General features: G+C 38.4%; 1 protein-coding gene and 1 long non-coding RNA gene across 5 annotated transcripts; one reads left to right on the top strand and one right to left on the bottom strand.

Annotated features, from left to right (window-relative positions):
* Nucleotides 1-21603, top strand: LOC121257171. 4 transcript variants are annotated; one of them, XR_005939166.1, is made up of 15 exons: nt 2-165; nt 2196-2342; nt 2440-2622; nt 14582-14664; nt 14782-14980; nt 15893-16014; nt 16859-16925; nt 17717-17767; nt 18425-18477; nt 18632-18842; nt 19214-19384; nt 20427-20516; nt 20610-20616; nt 20662-20801; nt 21219-21603. XR_005939166.1 is itself a non-coding variant. In XM_041158083.1 (13 exons), exons 1-12 carry the CDS (start codon nt 100-102, stop codon nt 20472-20474), a joined length of 1401 nt encoding a protein of 466 aa, XP_041014017.1. In that variant the 5' UTR covers nt 2-99; the 3' UTR covers nt 20475-20516; nt 21219-21603. The 4 variants fall into 4 exon arrangements, 2 of the variants coding, with proteins under 2 accessions (XP_041014016.1, XP_041014017.1); XR_005939165.1 differs by having other exon boundaries at nt 20427-20616; XM_041158083.1 differs by lacking the exons at nt 20610-20616; nt 20662-20801.
* Nucleotides 4099-9230, bottom strand: LOC121257174. Its single transcript, XR_005939167.1, has 3 exons — nt 9108-9230; nt 7877-7879; nt 4099-4143 (listed from the first exon to the last, which is right to left on the bottom strand). It is a non-coding gene; the product is annotated as an uncharacterized LOC121257174 (long non-coding RNA).
* Nucleotides 21604-24639: the final 3036 nt, after the last annotated feature.

Here is a 24639-nt window from a genome sequence, read left to right as displayed (position 1 = left end):
AGTTTGCCACGCTCCATGCGATTTGGCCCATTTTACTATAGGCTTTAGAGAGCGATACAGAGAGACGCGACGAACTTTTCGAATCTCGATCGGTTGCCCATGGCAGCAGTAGCGGCTAGCTGCTGCAAGCCTTCTTCATTTTTGGGGCAATTCCACTCTCCTTCCGTAAGCATCTCTCTCTCTCTCTCTCTCTCTCTCTCTCTCTCTGAGTTTCGCGAGTGATATTCAACATTGGTTGGATAAATCTACAGGCTGCTACTGGTAATCATGCTATGAATTTCTTGGCTAGGGTTAGGATATATTGTTGGGCTCTGTAAAATACGTAGCGTTTGGTATATATAGGCACTAAGGCATTAAAAGATCTCCCACACTGGCCAATTTGGTTTTGCTTTCTGCAATATTGTATGCACTTTTTATTTTTATCATGTTCTTCATTGATCTCACATTAAGTTGATAAAAGGTTTTTCGATAAACAAGTGGTAGAAGGAGAGAGAATAAGATAGAGGTCTATGTATTTATTATGCTCATTGAATTGAATACAGAGCATATATCTCATTTATAGAAAATTTTTATAGAGATGAGATAGGATAGGTCTCCTTATAATCATAAAAATCAAATCTCTTGATAAGCATAATGATAAAATCAAATTCCTAATATAATTATAAAAAAAAAATCAAATTCCTAATATGATGTTATATCTAACATTCCCCTTAAGCTCACATGGTGGAAACACAGAAGCCTTTGAGTTTGAAATTTAGTGAGGTTTGGATAGTGAGTTGAGATGAGATGAGATGAGTTGAGATGAAATTTAAAAGTTGAATAAAATATTGTTAGAATATTATTTTTTAATATTATTATTGTTTTGGGATTTGAAAAAGTTGAATTGTTTATTATATTTTGTGTGAGGATTTGGAAAGTTGTAATGATTAGATGAGATGAGTTGAGATTTCAACTCTCAATCCAAATGGATATTTGATATTTCTTTCGTGATCCGGTTTGTCCTTTCAAAATTAGAAAAGGACCGACCTTTGGGCCAAAAGTTGGGTTGGTCCTTCAAACAATAAACCAAAATAAAGAGGTCCATGTGATAGTCATGGTAAGGAGACTTTGGAAACAGTAGGCCTGAAATAGACCAATTTGGGTTGTAATGGGCCAACAATGGGCTGAAATTGGGCCTCTAAAAACATTAGGCCCAAAATAGATGGGTCTTGGAATCAAATCCGATGAAGCTGAACACCAAAAGATTTGTGTGTACCAAAATCACCAAGAGTTTGTAGTCCCGCTTGTTTAGTTTGAAGGAATCCATGACTTGGCGAAATGATTTTCCTCTTTAGAGTACATTTTCCAGTGTTTGCAATGTAGTGTGGATTATCAGGGGCCTAACTTGCGGCCAAAATTACAAAGAAGATTATTTGAAAAATGAGCTTTGTATATGTTCCTTATGGATTGAGTTTATATGTTCTTTATGGATCGAGTTTGATGAGGGGAGATTGTGAGTGGAATGAATAATTAAAGAGGACAGGTGGTGATAATCTTTGAGCAGGTGGCAGCATATTTTATATTAAATGGGCTTCTAACAAATCACACGTAGGTGGAGGAAGAATGATCAAATTGAGAGGAAAGAAATTAGTAAGGCCATTGTTGGGGACGCAAATCCATTGAGGGCTCTGGTACCATGAAAGATTTTGCAATGTGATGGAAAAGTAAAAGAGAACAAATGGTAGAATGAGAGAGAAAATAAGAGAGAATACAAGTGCAAAGGCTTTGTACTTTATTATTATTTGGTAATTGAATACAAAATATATGCCCGATTTATAGGGAAATTACATAAAGATGGGGTAAAATCATGATAATTATAGGCAGGGGCCATTGTTTGTAATGGGCGTCCTTGATTTTCTACTTTTGGTTGTAAACTCTAGTTTGTTATTTCTCATGTATGCTCCCTGTATACTTGGGCTTTACCTACTTTTAATGAATAAAACTTCTTGATTACCTATAAAAAAAATTATACACAATCAGACCTCTTGCTATGGATAAAATCAAGTAAAAAATTGGTTTGATTTTATCTCTAATCGAAGTATGTTTGTGTGTAGAATGGATTATCTTGTTTTTTTTTTTCTTCTTTGAATTTTGTTGGGGGGAATTGGTGGCCTTATTAGAGCCATCATCCAGACAATAAGATGATTGATTTGCAGGGGAAATCACAATGTACACAAATATCAGGGACTTCAGTTCCGGTTCCTAGAATTACTGCACTATTTTGGGGATCGAGGAAGTCCACAACACCACAAGAGGTGGGCTTGTCACTCGGGGATTTCACTTTGACAGTGTCAACCTCCAAGGTATCTGCTTTTGACAGTCCTTTGGAATTGATAGACTACTAATCTATCTGTTTATTCTTTTTAATTGCTTTAATTATTATACTGATTTTATATTCAGGACATTTCAGCAAATGAGGTGAAACCCAAAAAGATATCACTTTCAGTTGTTTCTTCAATCTTAGAGGTTTCACCCAATGATTGGGATGCTTGCACTTTGGATGCCACCTCTCCTGAAAAATACAATCCTTTTCTTACTCATGCTTTTCTTTCAAGCTTGGAGGAGTCTGGCTGTGCAGTAAAGGTCGTGACTTATTACTTCGTACTGTACCTCTATAAGTTATATGGTATTTATTTCTTTTAAGGGCCATTTCGTTATCTCACTATTTAGCCAATAATAGAAATGAATTTCCTTTGCTCCTTTGATTGGAGTCGATTTTATACACATGGAGATACTTATAAAAAAAAAAAATTATACACTTGGAGATATTTTGGGACTGCAATCATCTTCATTTAGTTGAAATGGCCGCTTGGCCCGCTTAATAGGGGCTTTTCCATTGAGCATTATTCCCAAGTGAATAAGCTCTGCTTTCTTCAACTTTCCAGGCTTCATTTAGAACGGCTTCCCTAATGTATTTCCTTTACAAATATCTTGTATTTAATGTTGAAACTATATCTACCTCAAATATATCACGTTAATGTGGCGGATGGCTTTTGTTGGACTTTTGTTGGTGTGTATGGGCCAAATGTGGACAGGAATTGGAAGGTTTTATGGGATGAGCTTGCTGATTTGGGCAGTTGGTGGAACCTACCTTGGTGCAATGAATGAGTTTTCTGAATTTTTCTTTGATATGGATTTGGTGAATTTTCCACTTGTTGGTGGCGTGCACACTTGGTCCAATAATCGAGTCTGGTCCCGTTTGGACAAATTTTTGGTGTCTCCTTCATGGGAGGCTCATTATTCTACCTTGCTCCAGAAGAGATTGGATAGAGTTTTTTCAGACCATTTCCCTATTGTATTGGACTATGGAGGCATTCATGAGGGTAAAAGATACTTTAAGTTTGAAAATATGTGGCTGAAAGTTGATGGTGTTGTGGAAAAAGTTAGGTCGTGGTGATCCTCGTATCTTTTAGAGGGTTCACCAAGTTTCATAGCGGCTGGGAAATTGAAAGTGATGAGGGACTTGAAGATGTGAAATGTAGAAGTCTTCGGACATATTGATAGTAAAAAACAACCCCTTATGGAGGAGTTAAAGGTTTTGGAGGAAAGTGTGGTGGGCGCTCCTCTTTATGAGGAAGACTCTTGTAGGAAATTATCGATTACTACGGAGCTGGAAAAGGTGCTTCTAATGGAAGAAATCTCGTGCAGACAAAAGTCACGTGCCGTTTGGTTGAAAGGAGACTGTTGTACTAATTTTTTCCATTGGGTGGCTAATTCTCATCGTAGGAATAATGCCATTGAGATGCTTCAGGTTGAGGGACAGATTTGCTCTGATCTTGATGTTATGAAGAACCGTATTTTCAGTTTCTGCAAAGATCTTCTTTCTGAAAAATTCCCTTGGAGACAAACATGATGGCTTGCCCTTTGAGAGTATCGATCAGTCAAGCTCTATTTGGCTGGAGAGACCTTTTGAGGCGGATGAGGTTTTTCAGGTGATTTGTGGGATGGCTAAGGATAAAGCCTTGGGCCCGGATGGGGTGTATAAGATTATCTCAAAATTTTCAACCCTCTCCTTAGTCTCATTAATGGGGTGTATAAGATTATCTCAAAATTTTCAACTTTCATCTCAACTCATCTCATCTCATCTCAACTCACTATCCAACCCTCTCCTTAGTCTCATTAATGGGGTGTATAAGATTATTTCAAAGGTTCTTGCCAATCGTGTGGGTGCTGCTATGAGTAGTATTATTTTAAAATCTCAAATTGCTTTTGTGAAGGGAAGACAAATCTTGGATTCGGTTTTGATTGCCAATGAGTGCCTAGATTATAGAATCAAAGAGGGTACATCCCGGCTCTTGTGCAAGCTAGATATGGAGAAGACTTCATGTTAATTGAGATTTTTTGTTACTTGGGACGTGTGGTTTTGGGGATAGATGGATTTATTGGATTAGACATTGTATATCTACTGTCCATTATTCGGTTTTGGTGAATGGTGTACCCGAAGGTTTTTTTAGCTGCTCTAGGGGATTAAGACAAAGGGATCCTCTCTCACCTTTCCTGTTAATGATGCATTGAGTCGCATGTTGGGAACGACTGTTAATGGAGATTTCCTTGCTGGTTTTTCAGTGGGAGGTGTTAATATACCTCCCCTTCTCTTTGTTGATTTTTTTTTTGTGAGCCGAATCGTGGTCATATACAATATTTGAAGGATGAATTACTTTGCTTTGAAGTTGTTTCGGGCTTAAAGGTCTCGAAGGCTGAAATAGTTCCCGTGGGTAATGTGAACAATATTCAGGGCTTGGCAACTATCTTGGGTTGTAAGGTTGCTTCGCTGCCCTTGAAATCCCTTGGTCTTCTATTGGGACTGCTTTCAAGGTGAAATATATTTAGGAGGGTGTGTTAGAAAAAATTGATAAAAGGTTGGCTGGCTGGAAATGAATCCATTTGTCAAAGGGTGGTAGATTAACACTCATCAAGAGCATTTTATCTAACTTCCATACTTATTTTCTCTCCCTATTTCCGTTACTTGCCGATGTGGCCTCTTATATTGAGAAAACCTTTCGTAATTTTCTTTGGAGAAGTATTAGGGAGGAAACTAAGTTTCATCTTGTTGGCTGGAATAAAGTCTATTCACTGATACCTTGTGGTGGTTTAGGGTGTGTAATTTGAGGGTCTTCAACAAAGCAGCTTTGGGAAATTGTTTGTGGAGATATCATAGGGAAGGGAAGGCTTTGTGGAGAGAAGTCATGGATTCAAAATATGGGAGTTCCCCCCCGGGGGGGGGGGGGGGGGGGGGGGGGGGGGGGGGGGGGGGCTGGTGTTCTAATGAAGTCAAGGGGACATACGGTGTCGGGTTGTGGAAAAATATTTGATCTGGATGGGAGAGATTCTCCAAGTTTTTTAGATTTGCGATTGGAAGAGGTCATGGTGTTTATTTTTGGCATGATGTCTGGTGCGGTGAAAGGGCTCTTAAGCAGGTTTTTCCCATGCTATACCAGATTACTAGTGACAGAGAGGCTGTTGTAGCTGATTTATGGGTGTTTTCCCATGGTTTTGTCCATTGGAATGTTAGTTTTTTGGAGCAGCTCATGATTGGGAATTGGATATTATTATTGATTTCTTTGACTCGTTGTATGCTATGTTGTTTGAAAATGTGTTGGAGGATAGGATGATTTGGAATCTTGGTGGAAATAAAAAGTTCTCGGTGTACTGCTCCTTCTATAAGGCTCTTTTAGGATTTTCTAATGATCACTGTTTTCCTTGGAAGGCTATTTGGAACAGCAAGGTACATTCCAAGATTGCTTTCTTTATAGAGACGGCATCTTTGGGGGAATTATTACCTCTGATTATTTGAGGAAACATGCTCTTGTCATTATAGATTGGTGCTTTTTTGTGCAAGAAGGGGGGTGGGGGGGGGGGGGGGGGGGAATCAATGTATTATCTTTTGTTACATTGTGAAGTGACTCGGTGTTTATGGAATGAGATCCTTAATCGGACTGGGGTGGTATGGGTTATGCTTGGAAGAGTTATGGATATTTTTAAGTGCTGGATAGGTTCTTTTTTTATTGGCACCGGGTGTCCAGGAACAGCGTCCCAACTAATCTCGGGGGTGCACAGGCTCTTGGCAAGAAGTTTTCAACAAGTGCATCTTGGATAATTCAAGGGAAAAATCTCTTAGTCCGATGTCCCCTAGAGATTATTTGCATCCAAGGGGATTTGAACCTTAGACCTGAGGGGAGCATACCCTAAAGCCCAAGGCCTTTACCACTTGAGCCAACCTCTAGGGGTTGCTGGACAGGTATTAAGGGAAATGTCCACATTACTGCCGTGTGGAGAATGATTCCTTATTGTATTATGTGGTGTTTGTGGATGGAGAGAAACAAGAGGTACTTTGAAGACATGGAGCATTCTTTGGATGAGCTGAAGAGATTTTTTATAATAATTTACTCTCTTGGGCTTCGGTCATTACTTGTAATGAGGACAATTTTAACAATTTGCTTGTATCTCTCACTAGTGCTTAGTTGTAATTAGGCATTTTTAATGTATGCTTTGTATACTTGGGCTATGCTTTTTACTATCAATAAAATTTTACTTATAAAAAAAATCCTTGGTAGAAACAATTACTAGGTCAAAATAGGATCCCTAAATTATGTTATACATAAGTTTCTGAAAACATGGAAGACTTCTGCCTTTATCTATGGGGGAGAATAGTATCGTCACTTCTTTGGCACGTTGAAAGATTGTGAGAAACCGTGTTTTTAGACCATTCTTGGCTGATGGTCCTTTATATATCTTAGTTAATATAATTTTCCTTTAAATATCTGTTGAGGGCTATGAGCTTGAATATTCCTATGATACATTTTTTTTTTATAAGTAAACGATTATATTAATAGAATAGGCATAGCCCAAGTACACAAAATGGTATACAAGAGGAAACACCTATCTAGGATGAAGAAAAGGAAACAAGAAAATCATGCAGGCTTAGACCATTAAAATCTATAGCTTTGGCCCATAGGAATAATTTCTAACAAAAAGAGATCTAAGATTGTCAAAATATTGCTCCTTTTCTTCGAGCATCTTGTCGTTTTGCTCTTGCCATAAGCATTAAGCACCACAGAATACAAATTGGAACCATCCTCCACATGACTTTGATTTGTTGAATAACTCTTAGATTTGTCCAACTATCTAAAAGTGCCTCCATTGTGGTGGGCATAACCCACGCTAACTCTAATGTGCTGAACACCTCATCCCATAGCGCTTTAGCAACTTTACAATGCAGTAGAACACGATCCACAATCTCACCACTCTTCTTACACATGCAACACCAGTCTATTATGATTACCTCGCGTCTCTGCAAATTATCCATTGTCAAGATTTTACCTAGAGAAGTTGTCCATGTAAAGAAAGTCGCTTTGGGAGGTGCCTTATTACGCCAGATCCTCTTCCATGGAAATTGAGTGTTTTGCACCTGAGTGAGAGACTTATAAAATGATTGAGCCGAGAATATGCCTTTGCATGCGGGTACCCACTACAACTTATCATTTTCTTGGCTACTCAGTCTTAAGTAGACAGAAGATGAAAGAACTCCTCAAAACTAGCAACTTCCCAATCTTGAGCCGCCCTACTAAAACTGATGTTCCATTGTATTTGATTGCTAACTATCACTATAAAATCAGCCACTGAAGCTTCTTTCTCACATGCAATCCGGAATACTAAAGGGAATAAGTCTTTTAGGGTATCATTTCAACACCATATGTTGCTCCAGAATTTTATTCTAGAGTCATCTCCCAACACGAGTCTAATATGACGAGAGAACACCCCCCATCCCCAACTAATATGCTTCTAAATCCCCACTCCGTGAGGCCCATTTACCTCTCTAGTACTCCAACCCCCTCACACACTTCTATATTTGAAATCAATTATCAACTTCCATAGGGCTTCCGGTTCCGTATTATATCACCACAACCATTTCTCGAGTAATGTCCTATTGAAAATATTTAGATTTATAATACCCAACCCTCTCAAAGAAAGTGGGGAACATACCTTATCCTATTTGACCAAGTGGAATTTGAAGTCATCCCCCATACCACTCCAAAGGAAGTCCCGTTTCTCAATCCGGATCGCCACACTTGCTGAAAGTGGGAACAAAGATAGAAAATACGTTGGTAGATTAGAGAAAGTACTTTTGATTAAAGTGATCCTGCCACCTTTAGGCAAGTGCAGTCTCTTCCAACTGGCCAATCTACGTTCACTCTTCTCAATCATTGTATCCCATACTGGTATAGTCCTTAAAGTAGCACCCAACATAAACCCAGGTAATTCATAGGAAGGGCGGAAACCTTGCATCCAAGAGTGTTAGCCAGATGCTGGATGTTGCGAACATTACCAGCTAGCACAAATTTTGATTTGTCAAGGTTCACTGTCAAACCCGATGCCACTTCAAAACAGAGTAGGAGTACCCTAGTGCCCGCAATTGGTTTTGTTCTACCTAAAAAAATAAGCGTATCATCTGCAAATAATAAATGAGAAATGTTAATAGCACCCCTATTAGGGCCACCAACCAGGAATCCAATCATAAAACCATTGTGGACCAAAGATGAGGTCATTCTACTCAGCACCTCCATAACAATGACAACGAGGAGTGGGGACAGTAGATCCTCTTGTCTCAAACCTCTCGAACTGTTGAAGAAGCCAATTGGACTACCATTTACCAGCACAGAAAATCTTGTCGTTGATATGCACCATCTAATCCATGAACACCATCTCTCCCCAAAACCACACCTCCCAAGCAAGTAGAGTAGGAAATCCCTGATAACAAAATTTAACTTACATAGGATCTCCGGGATACCAGATTTTTGTCTGCTATCTAGACACTCATTGGCAATGAGGACTGAATCTAGGATTTGTCGACCTCGTACAAATGATTTTGGGGTTTTATTATAATCTTTCCCAACACCTTCCCTAGGCGGTTTGTAAGCACCTTAGAGATGATCTTATACACCCCATTCACAAGACTAATAGGCCGAAAATCTTTGACCTCCAATGCCCCAATCGTTTTAGAAATTAGTGCTATAAATGTGGTATTAAGGCTTTTTTCAAATTTTCCAACCATGAACAGCTCCTAAAACACCTTCATTAAATCCCCCTTAACCACTTCCCAACAAGTTTGGAAGAATCCTTTAGAAAATCCATCCGGACCAAGTGCTTTGTCTTTGTCCATTTTCCTCGCCACATCGTGAACCTCCGTCTCCTCGAATGACCTCTTCAACCAAGAGACGTTTTGTGGCTCAATAGAATCAAAAGCTAAACTATCAAGCTTTGGCTGCCACCCCATCTGTTAGTGTTCAAAGAAATCCACAACATGATCTTTAGGCCTCTATACATGCCTCACCATCTATATTCAGCATCTCAATGGTATTGGTTCTCCTGTGAGAGTTGGCCACTCTATGAAAGAACTTTATACTTCGATCCCTTTCTTTCAACCACAATGCTCTAGATTTTTGGCGCCACGAGATCTCTTCCAGTAAAATAACCCTCTCTAATTCAATAACCACCTCTGACTAAGATAATTCTTCCAAGGAAAGAACCCGACCCTCCTATATCCTCTCTAACTCTTGAAGCTCTTCCAACATGGACTTCATACGTTCACCTATGTCGCCAAAAGACTGTGTGTTCCAAATCTTCAAATCATTTTTTAACGCTTTCAATTTACATACAAGAATGAAACGAGGGGTTCCATGAAACTAACATGAGGACCACCATTGTCTATCCCTATCCACAAAACTTTTGGTTTTCAGCCATATATTTTCGAATTTAAAATACCGACACCTTTCTTGTATACCACCACAATCGAGCAAAATAGGAAAATGATCCGAGCATATACGAGACAACCTTTTTTGACAGACTTTTGGATACTGAGCTTCCCAGTCCGAGGAAACTAAAAATCTGTCAAATCTAGACCACGTATGATTATTTGACCACGTGAATGCCCCTCCCATGAAAGGGATGCCCACTAGATTCAAGTCGAAAATAAACTCCAAAAATTTTTTCATTGCTGGTCGCATTCTACCATCTCCTGAACGTTCACTTGGAAATCATATAGCATTAAAATCCCCACCTATGCACCATAGTAGTTCCCACCAACTAGTTCTTCCCATAATAGACTTCTGTCGCTGTCCAAATTCGGCCCATAAATACCAGCAAAAGCCCACATAAAGTTGTCTTCCACACTTCTAAAAGAACATGCCACTGTGTACTCATCGATAAATACTTCCATTTTCTCCACCACCCTTCTATCCCACATCACATCACTAACACACCTCCCGAAGCCCCATTAGATGCAAGATAAGCCCAATCCACATATGTACAACTCCATATACTACTAACAATTCTTCTTGTAATATATTTCAATTTAGTTTCCTGTAAGCATACGATGTTCGCCATTCACTCATGAAGCAAATTTTTGATACGAAGAGGTTTATTTGCCTCGTTAAGTCCTTAGACATTCCAAAAAACAATTTTAAAGCAGATGCTATTTCCTTCCCTTTAGATCTATCTCGGCTTGTGCCACCCTCATAATTAAGATACCACATTGGCCTCTTTAACTCTCTGTTTTTTAGAATCTGATTTTTTAAATTGAACATGACCAGCTTCAATGGCTGTAAGCAATGCCATAAATTGCTCCTTGAAACCTTCACACTTCATCCCTACACAATTTTGAATTTCCTTAACCTTCTGTAGCACCCATTCTGAGACAATAGACTGATCTAGAAGCATACAATTAAGAGGTATGGGCTCCCCCTCCCTATTAGCCCACTGCGAAACCAGCAATGTCCTCAACTCACCCTCCTCAGGAAAATTCCCATGCTCCCATTCCGAGAAGCCCTGCATCGAGATAAGGCTCCTAGAATGCCCTTCATCTGCACCCACATCCCTTTTTCCCGCTAAGAGTAAATCTCGGGTTTCTTTCGTTTGTTGTGCGGCCTTTTCCGGAGAGGATACTGTTGAAGAAATGGTGGCAACCTCTTCCCTGTCACTAGCCGGCGCTGTCTGGCTGAGATGCACTGGAGATCAAACACACAGTGGTGAGGCACTGTTAGTTGCCATTTCGGAGACCTCTTTCGTTGCCTCCCCTGTTGTCACCTTCACCATTTGGGCCTCCGTCGAAAGCTCCTCAACCTATCATGCGGTGGATAAAGCTTTTTTCGGCGAGGTTACCAGACTCCCGCTGGTCAAGGGCCCAAGCTTGACCCTTGGCCTGATTCGCCACATGGGCTAGGTCCCGTTTGTTTCTTTCCTTGCATGTTGCCCCTTTGGTGAGGCCCAAACACACGGCCCACCTGCATCTTATTCATCTGTCCAATTGGTAAAACACTATTGGGTCCAGCAGAAGCCGAGCCTAGGCTCACGTTTCCCCCTTTCAGTTGCCCATCTTGTATAATCCTTCTAGGTTCCCTCAACTCCAAGCCCATGCCCATTTCAAGTCCACCTTTCTTCTCTTCATACTATAATAACACCTCCACTTTCTTGCAATTCAACTGGTTGAGTCCTCAAGTCCAAAAGCATACTATGTACATCCCCCACTGCCATGCCATTGCCAACAATGTGCCTGCCACCGCCACTCTTCCACAGTGAACTGGCTGGACCCGCAGTACAAAGAGCTCTCCTCCATCCCTGGCCCTCCTCCTTAGGTATGAAGATAAAACTGAGCCTGCTACCACCACCATACTGTAAAGACCCCATCAAAAACCGCCCTAGGACATGGTCCTAGGCAAGCATGGACAACCAAGATTGGGCCACTTCCGGAGTCAAGACCAACATTAGAGGACTTCCCTAGGGGTGTAGTGTTTGCCTTAGGAAGATTGCAAGAATGGCACGGGTCAATTAGAACATGGCTCACGTTTACCCTTTTGACCGTGCCATGGTTCAGCCTTGACAGCCCCTTGACACTGCTGCTGACATGCCATGACAGCCCATTGACACTATCGCTGACATGCCTTGACAGCCCTGTGGCACATGCCTTGGCACTGCCCTTGACCTACCATGACATGCCCAAGACAGCCCCACTGACATGCCACTGCCCTGCCATGACACGCCCAAGACAGCCCCACTGACATGCCATGGCTCCTACCATGACATGCCCAGGGTGAGGCTAGTGACTTGCCTCAGCGCGCACCAACAGCACATGGCCTGGCCATCAGCACGCCAGAGCCATGTCAAGACAAGCCCGCGCACAGCACAGCACGCGCACGTCCTGCGCGCACAGCATGCATGCTCAGCGTGCACTGCGCGTTCGCACGCCCAGTGCCCAGCACGTGCAGACGCTCAGCGCCTGGCACTTGCGGCCCAGGGCCATGCCAGCCACACGCCAGCCATGCCCATGGCCCATGCCATGGGCCAGCCAAGGCCACCAAGGGCCAATGCAGTGGGCCCCGTGGGCTCCACACCACTATCACTTATTTATTTATTTTATTTATCAAGGGACCAATTAGGGTTTCTACTCTCTATTTTCTATAAGTAGGACCCTTATGCATTTAGTTTACATCTTTTAAACCTTTGGCAAATTCCCTAAGTGTGTAGACTTGTTCTTGAGATCTCCCTTTCGGTGCTAGGCACTTGAGCTACTTGAGTGCAATTTGCGAATCTCTAGTAGAGGATCATCATCTTGCAATTCGTGAATAGGTGTGATTCAACTTATCTTGTTCTTGCAACTTGGTGCAATTCGTGAATCCAAGTTGTTATCTTTGTTATTTTCAAGTTCATCAATAAAAAGGTTTATTTCATCTATGTGCAATTCGTGAATCATAGTTGAATTAGCTTTCTTTTGTTCCATTCCATTATCTTATTGTTCTTATTTTCCATCTTGTTCTACACTTTCTTGCGTACCTAAATATCTATATAAACCAAAAAAAGTCTCTTATTCCTTTGTTGAGTCCATTCATCTTTGTGCATTCTTGACTTGGTGGTGAAGTTGTTCATCATTATGTTCTTGAATGTTCATACGTGTTCATCCATATTGTTCATCCATTTGATCCTTGTCACCCACAAATTTCGACCACCACATTGTTTGTCCTACCTTTCATAATTGGCCACATCCCATAATTACCCTTCATCCATCATATTCATTGACCTAGCCGAAATTGCCACTTCCCATCATCTAACTTGCCCTAGCCGTGAGTCATACTTACCATAAGTGGCTTGCCCATAAATCTTTTCATATCCATAAAACCCTAGTCCATATACTCCACTTACATATTCGGTCACACCAAAGTCTTCCATCCATAAAACCCTAACCGTCTAGTAATTCATTCCTTTTAGGAGTTTTGCCTCCATCCACTCACACAAACCCTAGCCTTCCATCAAGAGATCTCTTTGGCAACTTCCTTAATTCAAGGAAAGTTGACTCATCCCATGCCAATCCCTTGATTCTAGGAACTTCCCTAGAATCACTCAATCCCTCTAATCACTCATTCAATTCCTTAAATCTCTCAACTCCTTCCATAGACCTAGTCAACCAAAGACTCCATCCTCTTGCCATATTCAAACTCAAATCCTATCTTCCTTATCTTATCCTAGCCAATCCCTAAAGTCAAGGAGCAATCCTTGACTCATTCAAACTCCATCTCATCTACCATATCTAATCCCTCAAATCTCTCATTCCCTAGAATCACTCAAAGTCAATCAAAGACTTCCAAACTCTTACCATGTCCGGCCAACCCTTGCCACCAAACCCTAGCCTCACTCTTCCATATCATTTCCAAACCCTAGCATCTCTTCCAAGACTCCAACCCTAGTCCAACTCTTCTAATCTCGAAACCATCCTTAGCCACCACACAAAATCCTAGCTATACTTCACTATACCAACCCTAATCATCATCCAAGTGTCCCTAACATCAAGTGCAACCTTCAAGCCATTCCACTTAGCATCAAACACCCATATTCATCACTTAGAACACCCGAACTCATAAACATCGTCATTCCATCACTCAAACACTATCCCATTGTTAAAGGCCAAGCAAGTTGGCAAGGTCACTCGGTCATCATCCTCACCAAGGCAAGCTCATGGACCTTAGTGTTTAAGGACAAAACCGGGGTCCCTAACAATACTCCACTAGCGCCATGTATCAACCGCGAATTTTAGAACATCTCTGCGCTATAAAGCTGCAATTTCCTTCCCTTGCTGTGGTGTAGAAGTCCTTTCTTCCTTCCTTGAGACACTGTACCAGTGTTTTTGCAACCCATTGCACCATGAGCAGCCCCGACCTCAACTCCTTCACCACCTTCTAGCTTTTCTCAATAATACACAGAGAACTCCCTTCCTTCAATATTGAAAAATCCTTGAATTCTATCACTACATGTTTAAGAAATCCCATCGTGAAAATCCCTTTAACTCTAAAAGCAATTACAATCTCACCATTGCAATCACCAAAACGTCATTGGAAAAAAGAACTATCATTTTTCATCATCGGGTTTTTTGTTGTACGGAGAGAAAAACTTTTGTTGTACTCAGTGCACTTCTTAAATCTGTACAGAGCATTAAAAAAAAGTCATATGAAACTTCCTATGATACATGTATCAATTATGAGCTAACTTTTTCTTTCAGGAGACAGGATGGATGCCACGCCATATGATTGCAAAGGATGAATGTGAAAATATTTTAGGTGTTGTTCCACTTTATCTTAAAAGGTTTAGCATCTGCTATGTTGTCCACACAGCAAGTTCTTATGCACTTTATTCTAAAATTCTTTAAAGTCTTAGCTTTTTCTCTTTCCTGTTGACAATCTGGTTTAATTGTGTTTACAGTCATTCCTATGGTGAATTTGTTTTTGATCATTCTTGGGCTGATGCATACTACAGTTTTGGGGCAAAATATTATCCAAAGTTGCAATGTTGTGTACCTTTTACTCCAGTAACTGGTCCAAGAATTTTAATTCGTAACACCTCTTTCAAAGATCAAGTTTTTGATGTTTTGGTCTCTGCTCTGAAGGATCTGACAGCTAAGGTATCGGATGAATCAATTGGTTCTTTATTTTCATGCATTATCTTGTTCATGCTAAGCTATTTTATGTAACTGCTGCTTGCAAATCTCTACAAATGCTAAACTATTTTGAATAAAGCTGGAACTTCTCACTTCTCACATCAATGAGACATGATTTTTTTATGACGAGGAATCCCGGAGACCGTGCAAACACAAACAATGAGACTTGAATTATTATTATTATTATTATTATTATTATTATTGTTATCATTATTTATGATAAGTAATGAGACATGAATTATTATTGAGGCTCGTAACTGAGAAAGTTACTGATGGTTTCTTGATGAATTACAATAGAGCCTTCGACAAGCTAGACATTCTTCAACAAGAATTATTATATAGGGCACTCCTTCCTTCCAACTCGTATATAGTTATATACATGCATGTATATTTCTTTTTTCTTTTTTTTTAAGCCAGCAAAGAAAAAGGCCATAAATATTTCATAGGCGGTGCTCTGATAATTAGAGGGTTCCTGTCATTTCAGTCTCTAGGAAATAAATTATGGATGGGCAATGACCCGATAATTTAGTGAATAAATATTATAAAAGCACTTGCAATCTTTTGGCCCTGAAACACACTTCCACAATTAGTTGGCAGACATAATTTTATTTAGAACAGTAATATTTGAATTTCTAAGCAATATGAAGTGATTCAAGTTAATTTGTTAGATGGCCATTACTCTAGTTGTGATTTTGTGATTATTACATTTTCTTTCCATTCAAAATGTGAACTACCATTTTGTGTCTTGATATTTAGACAACTTAAAGAGTACTTCAATTTTGTATTATATTTCATTTGCAATCGCATCCAAGAATTGGTCACTTGCTTTGCATTGTGATACCCTGGTCACTTAAGGTTGCTATATATCTTTTACAGTCCCAGCTTTCATCACTGCATATCACCTTCCCATCTGAAATTGAGTGCCAAAAACTGAAGGGAAAAGGTTTTCTGCAGAGGATCGGAATGCAGTATCACTGGAAAAATCGCAACTATAAGAAGTGAGTGGTCTGGAACAATCTTTTGGTCTTGGTGACATACTTTAGCAATAAACTAATTGGTTTTCATAATCATGGATCTCCATGTGTCCATCTACTTCATACTGAACTCCTTTGCTGCATCTTGGCACATCCCTTGAAGACAGTGTTTCAACAGAAGGCAATGATTAATTGTAGGGTTTCTCATGCCAATTAAGTCCTCAATTAGCGGTGTTGCAGATTTCCATGATCCCTGCTCAAGCAACTCCAAGCTTATTTTATCTCCAGATTATGATTTGGCCACTGTTGTAGCTGTGCTGCATCAGTAACAAATATGTATATGCATATATATATATGCATTATCTGTAATTAAATTTTATTAAAGGTATACACCTACGGGATTAGTTAGGACTTTGTCTCGGACACCCGGTTTCTGGTCCCTAAGATGTGATGCCCTAAAGGAGGCCCAAGCCACATCTGGGCCATACTCTGAAAGGACTAGACAATGGTACAATTGGAATCCATTGGAATTATTATAAGGAGCAAGGACTTCTTCCTCCTAATCAATGTGAGATCCCGTACACTACCAATACTCAATCTCAGTATGGGGGTATCACAATAGGCTTGCAGCCTTCTGACTTTCCTGACTTTTTGTTGGGATGCCCCCATATTGAGAGTGAGTATCGGCAGTGTATTCAAAAGAACCTTATTAGCTTTTACACTATCAAGCATCAGAATGACCATAAGCATTCTATTATTAGAATGATTTGTATAAGTAAGTCCCTGAAATGCTGCATCTCATTATTACTGCGTGACTCGGTTTTATACACAGATAATATAGCGTGAGGGTTCTCTTTCTGTGCTGCAGTTTTGATGAGTTTCTGATGGACATGAAACAAAGTAAGAGGAAAAATATTCGACAAGAACGCAAAAAGGTTGGTCTAGTATTGTTACCTATAAAAAACGGATGGCCTAGTATGCCAAACATTGTCATACATGTTTATGCATGGGTGGGTTTGTTGGTTTTTTTTTTTTTTTGGGGGGGGGGGGGGGGGGGGGGGGGGGGGGGGGGGGGGGGGGGGGGGCTGAGGTTGTGGAGGTTGTGCTTGTGTGAGAAAAAATCTTCTTCAAGCAAAATAGGAGCTAGTAGTTTGTTTGTATTGATCTGATTATCATTACTCCTGCTTAAGGTTAGCTTTTAGTTTTACATATCATTTAAATTTGACAGACGATGGGAATGGTTAAGTAAATCTGCCCTGATATGCTTGCTCTTAACAATATTGGAGCAAATATGGGTATTTCATGAATGAATGCTTCCATTCATTCTCTGTTTCAAGTTACCCTGTACTAAATCTTAGGGGTTCTAAAATTGATGGCCAAATGGCCAGAAGTATATCATCAAGTTTCAGGGTGGTCAATTGCTTTGGTATACCATGCTTAAACCCAGTGCATAATGTAAAGGCAAGAGGTCGTATTCTCATACTTCGTTCTAGCATCTTAGCGCAACTATTTTTTGTTCTCTCTCTCTCTCTCTCTCTCTCTCTCTCTCTCTCTATGTCTGCATGTGGGGGTGGGTGGGTGTGTTGGATTAAAATAATGAGAAACCAATACTGATAATCTGAAAATGGTTGCATCTTTTATGGTATACCATCTGCTAGATAATCGGTTGACGTGTGTTTTGGACATGCAAATTACATGCTTTCTCATTTATTTTTTTTATGTGCAGATTTCTGTGCAAAACTTGACCATGAAACGGCTTAGGGGTTACGAGATAAAGGTAATGAATCATATAGATAATCATAGGTTATTGTGTAATTATTTGCTCTGTTTGATTATCGCCACATATTTGCTTGTACATGATCAAATATGCATATTTATATATTTTCATTTGTATGGTCATTAAAATACCTGAAAATTTTCCTGAGTTTGAGGATTTTGTGTACATATTTGCTTGCACATGATCAAATATGTATATTTATATATTCATTTGTATGGTCAATAAAATACCTGAAAATTTTCCTGAGTTTGAGGATTTTGTGTATTACATCCCAATTGACATCTTCTGAATTATTGAATATTTTCAATCTGCCTTTTCTTCTGTTCTAGTAGGCTATTGTTTAGAAATGTTAGAAACGAGCCAAAATTATATGCTGTAAAATTCTACATGAAACATGAAACAGTTTGTATTCAATTATTAAAGAAGAAAATTGTATTACACATACAGAGCTGGGATATTTTCATCCTCATAATTTATTGGTGAAACTCCAAAAAGGGATAAATCTAACCAAAGATCTGGTGCCTCCAGTTCTCACTGATTCCATTATAATTGTGCCCGTTTGATATGTTGTGGGCAACACAAAAGTTGTGACTGATCTTCTTCCGTTATTCAAACAACAGTTGGTTCTTACCTAAAATTTTTTTATTCTGTTGGCAGGCAAAGCACTGGGATACTTTTTATAAATTTTACAGGAACACCACCGATAACAAGTTTGGTTCTTACTGTTGACATTTTTTTCCCTAAGTTTTGGTGCTTTACAATGGAACTATATAATTTTCATAACTGTGATCAATATACTTTCGGTATGTCATAATGGACTGCTTGGGATGCTGAATCTACAATGTGCTGTTGATTCGTCCATAGGTGGGGTAGTCCTTATCTAACTAGGGATTTTTTCCACAACATGGGATCAAAGATGGGGGATCAGGTACTACTTGTTGTTGCTGAAGAAGGGGAAGAACTTGTTGCCGGTGCTCTTAATCTTATTGGAGGAGATACTTTATTTGGGCGTCTATGGGGATGCCAGCCTCGAGCTTACTATCCAAGTTTGCATTTTGAAGCATGCTATTACCAGGTTTGGATCTGGGTGGGATATAGGTGAAGCTAAGTAATCAACAGTTTATCAACTCCTTACTTGCCTTCAATACTACGGGATGGTGGAATAATCTGAAAAAGTTTCCATGTTTTTTAAATAAATGCTATATCCATGAATATAATTAGTGTTAGGAAAATGCACCTCTGAACCATTGAGCCAGTACTGTTGTTCATCCACTTAACCACAAAACTCAAGCTTACAGGCTATTATGGACGGACTATATGGCTAGAATGATTAAATTGTTGCTCTAGGAGTTCTGTACGCAAAGAATTCCTTCATGTGTAAAGAACATCAGCCTTGTGGACGAATACATAACCCTTTTCTTTTTCTGCATTGATTTGACATAACAGGCTATAGAAGCAGCTATTGAACTTGGTCTGAACACAGTTGAGGCAGGAGCTCAGGGTGATCACAAAATTCAGCGGGGTTATCTGCCTGTTACAACTTATAGCTGCCATTACCTTATGGATGAAGGTTTCAGAAAGGCCATAGAGGACTTTCTAGTCCGTGAATCAAGTCAGGTGATTACCATTATATTGCACTTCTTTAGGCAGTCATTAGTTTCAGAGGAATTATCTTCATCCATTAACTTGCATCCTCTCAAGGCAACAGAGCTCCACCTTATGCCAAACTCATATGTGCATGGAAACAGACCTCCACTCTTTCTCCTCTTTTTTGTGCTCATCCAAATTTCCCAGAGTTATATAACTGATGACAGCATATATGTTGATAAAATAATCAAAAGATTGAACTGTTAATCAACAAAAGAAGAACCTCTCACGTTGAGCTTTCTTGCTAATCTCTTTGGCCTTTGGATTATGATAGAGCATTTAATTTAGGCCTTGTTTGTTTTCACAGATGAAATGAGATGAGATGAGCTGAGATGAAAGTTGAAAATTGAATAAAATATTGTTAGAAGATATTTTTTTAATATTATTTTTGTCATGGGATTTGAAAAGGTTAGATTGTTTATTTTATTTTGTGTGGGAATTTGATAAAGTTGTAATGATTAGATGAGATGAGTTGAGAAGTTTTGTGTAAACAAACAAGGCCTTAGTTAAAGCTTCTAGTTCTGCAAGCTTGACTAGAAACTAGTTAGGGTTTTGATTTTTGGCTTTTGGATTTTTGTCAATTTCCTCTGTAATACTGATTAAAGACCGAGACGTTAATAGTGTCGAGTCGCATCTTCCTTCCTTTTGCTTTATGTGACAAAATTATCTATCATTACATTCCATCAACTATACATCTTTTAAACGGAAATTGAGAAACTTGGCATCCTCATTCACTGCTATACTGAACAGATCAAGGAAAATGATATATAGATGATTAGGTACACCATACACCATCCTAGCTCTTCATCTCTCCATGCTTACAACCACCGTTGTGCAGAGTCTCAGATATAATATTTAATCATTGATATATACATGGCCAAAGATCAAAACCATTTCAGAAGTGACCAAGTAATACCAGCTATCACGGTTTCATCAGATATAATATTTGATCATTAATATAAAGTGACTCTTTAACGCCACGTCCATAAAAGGGCTACCCTCATTTGGCCAGGCCGTGTGCACAATTGAACTTTTAGAGTGGTACAGGAAATCTCTTTAGATCCTATAAATCCTTTCAGCCATCAAGCTTAGGAATGGAGAGGTGAATTAGAGTTTCATTTGTACCCTATGCACTTGGTATATTCAATAAAAGAGGATGACACTATTGTGGATGTAAAACTCTATGTACATACAGCATAAAGGTTTGTCCATGAATGGTCTAGTGGGGATTCTTCTATCACAGATAGGTTATGTTTTATATGCCATGTAGAAAGTCCTTTCTCCAAACTCCTATGCCTGCCTGCTTTCTTTGGACGAAGTAGTGGAAGTCCTGGTCAGATAATGACTACTGCACCATTAGATAGTACTAGCTGCTCATCGCAAAATGGTAAGTATGCTGAATCAATGAACTGTGTATTGCAGGAGGATGATGAGAGGAGGCTCAAGAGTCTCTGAATTTATATACCGATAGTTGGAGAGGAGATATCTTTGATAAAAGTTGATTGCAAATCTAGCAAAGTCAAAGTGATAGGCTGGATAAAGAATATTGTGCAACTTGGCATCAATTCCAAAAAAAAATATATGTAGACACACATGCACACACAATTAAGTGGCTGTTCTTCTCCATTGGAAGTTATTTTATTTTATTTGCTCGTACTGGGTATCTCTTAGTATTCTTCAAAATGGCCCTTCTGAACATTGAAATGATGAGAATGTTTTTGCCAACATAGAAGATTTAGTATTCTTTCATATATGCCTCGCATGATTTTATTCATCTGTTTAATTAATTACTTTTTGTTTGCAGGTTAGGCTTGTCATGAAACTATTAAATGATTCTGGTCCCTATAAGGAAGTTATACAACAGACATGGGAAAACAAAGCCCCAACTTAAACGGGAATCAACAAATTTCTTGGTATTTGGCATATACGTGTGAATGCCCCTTTCATCTTCGCATAGTTATCCAATTATGCAATTTTTCGTCGAGGTTCAGTGAATAATTTATGTCCCAACTTAATTTGTATATTGTTGTGACCATATATTTGTCTAGGTAATTAGCTATCTGGGATTTGCTGGCTCTGCACTTATGTGAACATGTAAATCTTATCCTGATGTCTTTTAAGAGCTCCTGTAAATATTCCGAATAAATTCATCTCTATAGATGCCTCTAGTATTATGCAGAGGTTGAGCATTTGCACTGTTGTTTTTAGCAAAAAGTTATTTGTTTAAATGGTAGAACAGCACCAGATTTAGTACTGACTACATCAATGGCCATTTTGAAAGAAAGGGGGGTGGTGCTTTATTTTTAATCCGCTAAATTTTTGAAACCTCTTATGGAAATCAGTGAAACTTCATAACAATTGGTTGATTTTGCTTATAATAATGAATTGTCACAACAATTGGTTGATTTTGCTTATAATAATGAATTGTCACAACAATTGGCTGATTTTGCTTCTAATATATAGATCGCTACATTTCTTTTTTTCTTTTTTGATAAGTAGATCAGTACATTTCAAAATGGTCTTATGCGAAATCTTGTTAGTTATCTCGAAAACAAGATTGTGTGTTATTCCTGAATGGGATTCATTAATTAGTCTTTTTCAAAAAAAAAAAAAAAGAATCTTGGATCTCTTTCAAGTGGATCCTTCTATATCAAATATTTCTTCTATATTGCATTCCTGATCAATTCATCCAATAATTAATAATTAGGAGATGAAGGAATAAGTGTGCAATGAATGTGTGAAAATGATTTCACGCATCAGAATGTAAAGCAGAAGTCAAGAGACTGCAAGTTCATTCTCTTCACCCAATTTAAGAATATAGGTTGACTTTTGTGGGATCATGTTCAATCTATAAATGTGTACAAGAAAAGTAAGAAAGCGGGACAGTTGAACAATTATACCTTCACTTGCATTAATTAATTCTCCCCTCGTCGGTTATATCAATGTTGTTAAGATGTTTGTATTAAGCAATATTGCATTAAAATTTAAATAGAGAACTAAGTTCGTGTACAAATTAAATATTTGATAAACATTAAATAAATAATTTCGTTATAACCAAAACTTGCTCCATAAAATATTTTTATTTAAAAATCATATATATTTTTTAATTGCATAGAATTTTTTTCTAGAATTTTTAGGGACAATTTAAAAAAAAAAACAAAAAGAGAAAAATTAGGTACATTATAATTTGTTGTAGTTTGAGGCCGGTGGTTTGTATCTATGGAGATGTGCTTAAAACATGAAACAATATCTATAACTTGAAGTAGATGACAGTTAAAAACCAAAACCCAGATTTGATACATATTTAATTAAGGATCAAGCCGTGTTTTTAACTTCTTCTTGCCCTCTCGCTCTGTGGGGTTGAGAAGCGTTATTGGATCAATTATTTTAATTTGTATTCGACGATTAAAAATAATAATAATTGATTAAAAAAAAAACCAACGTACAACGAATGACTGTTTCACTTTTTTAAAGTAGAATACTGTTAGATTATGTAAGTATTGTACACTCTTTTAAAAAAAAAATTTATTAAAAAATTAAATTTTTCACGTGGATCTCATCTTTATTTTTTTTTTTAAAAAAAAGTATACGATACTTTCATATTCTATACTGTAAATATCATTTCTCTTTAAAATATATGTTACTGGTAGATCAAGAAAATAAATACATCGGTATAACAGCCAAGAAATTGTTGCTATTTGTTTTTTCCTAAAGCAAATTATATATATCCACTAAAATTGCTGCTATTTTTTTTTTCTAAACAAGCAAACTTCATTAAAATTAAAGATGAAACATGTTAGGGAGGTGGGGTTTCCCAACAAATACCTCAATACAACAACCACAGTACAAAAGTGGTAATAAAAATGAAAAAAAAAACGGATTTTAAGATCATTTTCTTGGTCACTATCCAAGTCCTACAAATAGGGTATCATCTTAAGAGACGTTCAAAAGATAAGCCATCGCTAAAGAAGGTGTAAGCGGGTGCACTGCAGTCTGTTGTCTTGAAATATTTTTTAGAGAGATCCTTAGTCCATTTAACAAGATCACCGGTTAGGAAAAAAGAAAATCCAAATAGATTGGTATCGGAAGAGCAGATTTGCAGCAAAATGACAGTCAACCCACACCTCTGGAGTGGCGCATGAGGGCCACACGCCAGGGGTATGGAGGTGGGGTCGGACTGATCTAAAAGATTGGAGGGTGGAGAATCTGCTAGTGCAGTGTGTGTAGCCAGTAGAGCTGTTTAAGGGCAGCGACGGACCACTCATGGAAATAAACCGCACATAAGGACCACGTGCAGACATTTTGGACATGATTCCACGTCGTCCAAGCAGATCGGTGGCAAGGGAACTTCATGGTGGGGTGTGTGTCGACTTTTCATGGCCGGAGTGCAGTAGATCTGAGTAAATCCAAACTGATGAAAAAAAAACTACCTTATAAGCATATTTCCATATAGGTAATGGAAAGTCTAGTGAAAAGGAAAAGGAAAAGGAAAAGAAAAAGAAAAAGGATTTGGAGAGAAAGGTCTCCGGTGAAAACAATCGGAATGATGAGTTTTTTTCTAGAGAGTAGTCATAACTTCTCTTTTTAGAAAAGGAAAGGATCACTGAAATTGCTCCTTGTTAGTTTTTTTTTATAATATAATTTAAATTATAAATTAAAATTTATAAATGCAAAAATAACTTAAACACATTAGATCGAGTTAGATTTGTATTGCTACTTGCTAGTTGTTGGAAACTTGGAATCGTTTATTTTTGTTTTAATTCTCATTAATTTTTTTTTTAATAATTCTAGATACAGTTTGATAGGCAAAATTAAACAAGAAAAGAATCGGGAGGTACAATTACAAAGAAAGAAGTTATAATTATTGCTTCCAGAAAAGTCAATGATAATTTTTGGTCCACAGCCAAGCCAAACATCTACCTGCATATTGCAATTATAGATTGGTTGAAATTTATAAGTACAGATGACACGGTCCAGAGGTTCACATGCAATAAACTTTTTCTGAAATGATTAGAAACAATAATTAAGAAGACTAGAAAAGGTCAATTGAAGAATTAATTAATATTAATGCACTTATAAATTAATTTATAAGTGCATTAATATTAATTAATTAAGAAGTAGATGAGAGAAAATTAAAGGATGTCGGTTTCTTCAACATTTCGTACCCTACCATCAGCTAAAGTTCCCTACAACTTTTACCGGGTCTCCGAAATTAACTGGCCATG

This window comes from Juglans microcarpa x Juglans regia, chromosome 3S (genome assembly GCF_004785595.1).
Source record: "Juglans microcarpa x Juglans regia isolate MS1-56 chromosome 3S, Jm3101_v1.0, whole genome shotgun sequence".
Lineage (NCBI taxonomy): Eukaryota > Viridiplantae > Streptophyta > Magnoliopsida > Fagales > Juglandaceae > Juglans > Juglans microcarpa x Juglans regia.
This window is presented reverse-complemented; position numbering and strand designations above follow the sequence as displayed.

Excerpts from the sequence above, each read along its gene's own strand:
- LOC121257171 (XM_041158082.1), top strand. The coding sequence starts at position 100 with ATGGCAGCAGTAGCGGCTAGCTGCTGCAAGCCTTCTTCATTTTTGGGG. Across the intron at positions 16,015-16,858 it reads AAAAATCGCAACTATAAGAA|TTTTGATGAGTTTCTGATGG; the intron begins GTGAGTGGTCTG and ends TCTGTGCTGCAG. Across the intron at positions 16,926-17,716 it reads TTCGACAAGAACGCAAAAAG|ATTTCTGTGCAAAACTTGAC; the intron begins GTTGGTCTAGTA and ends TTTTATGTGCAG.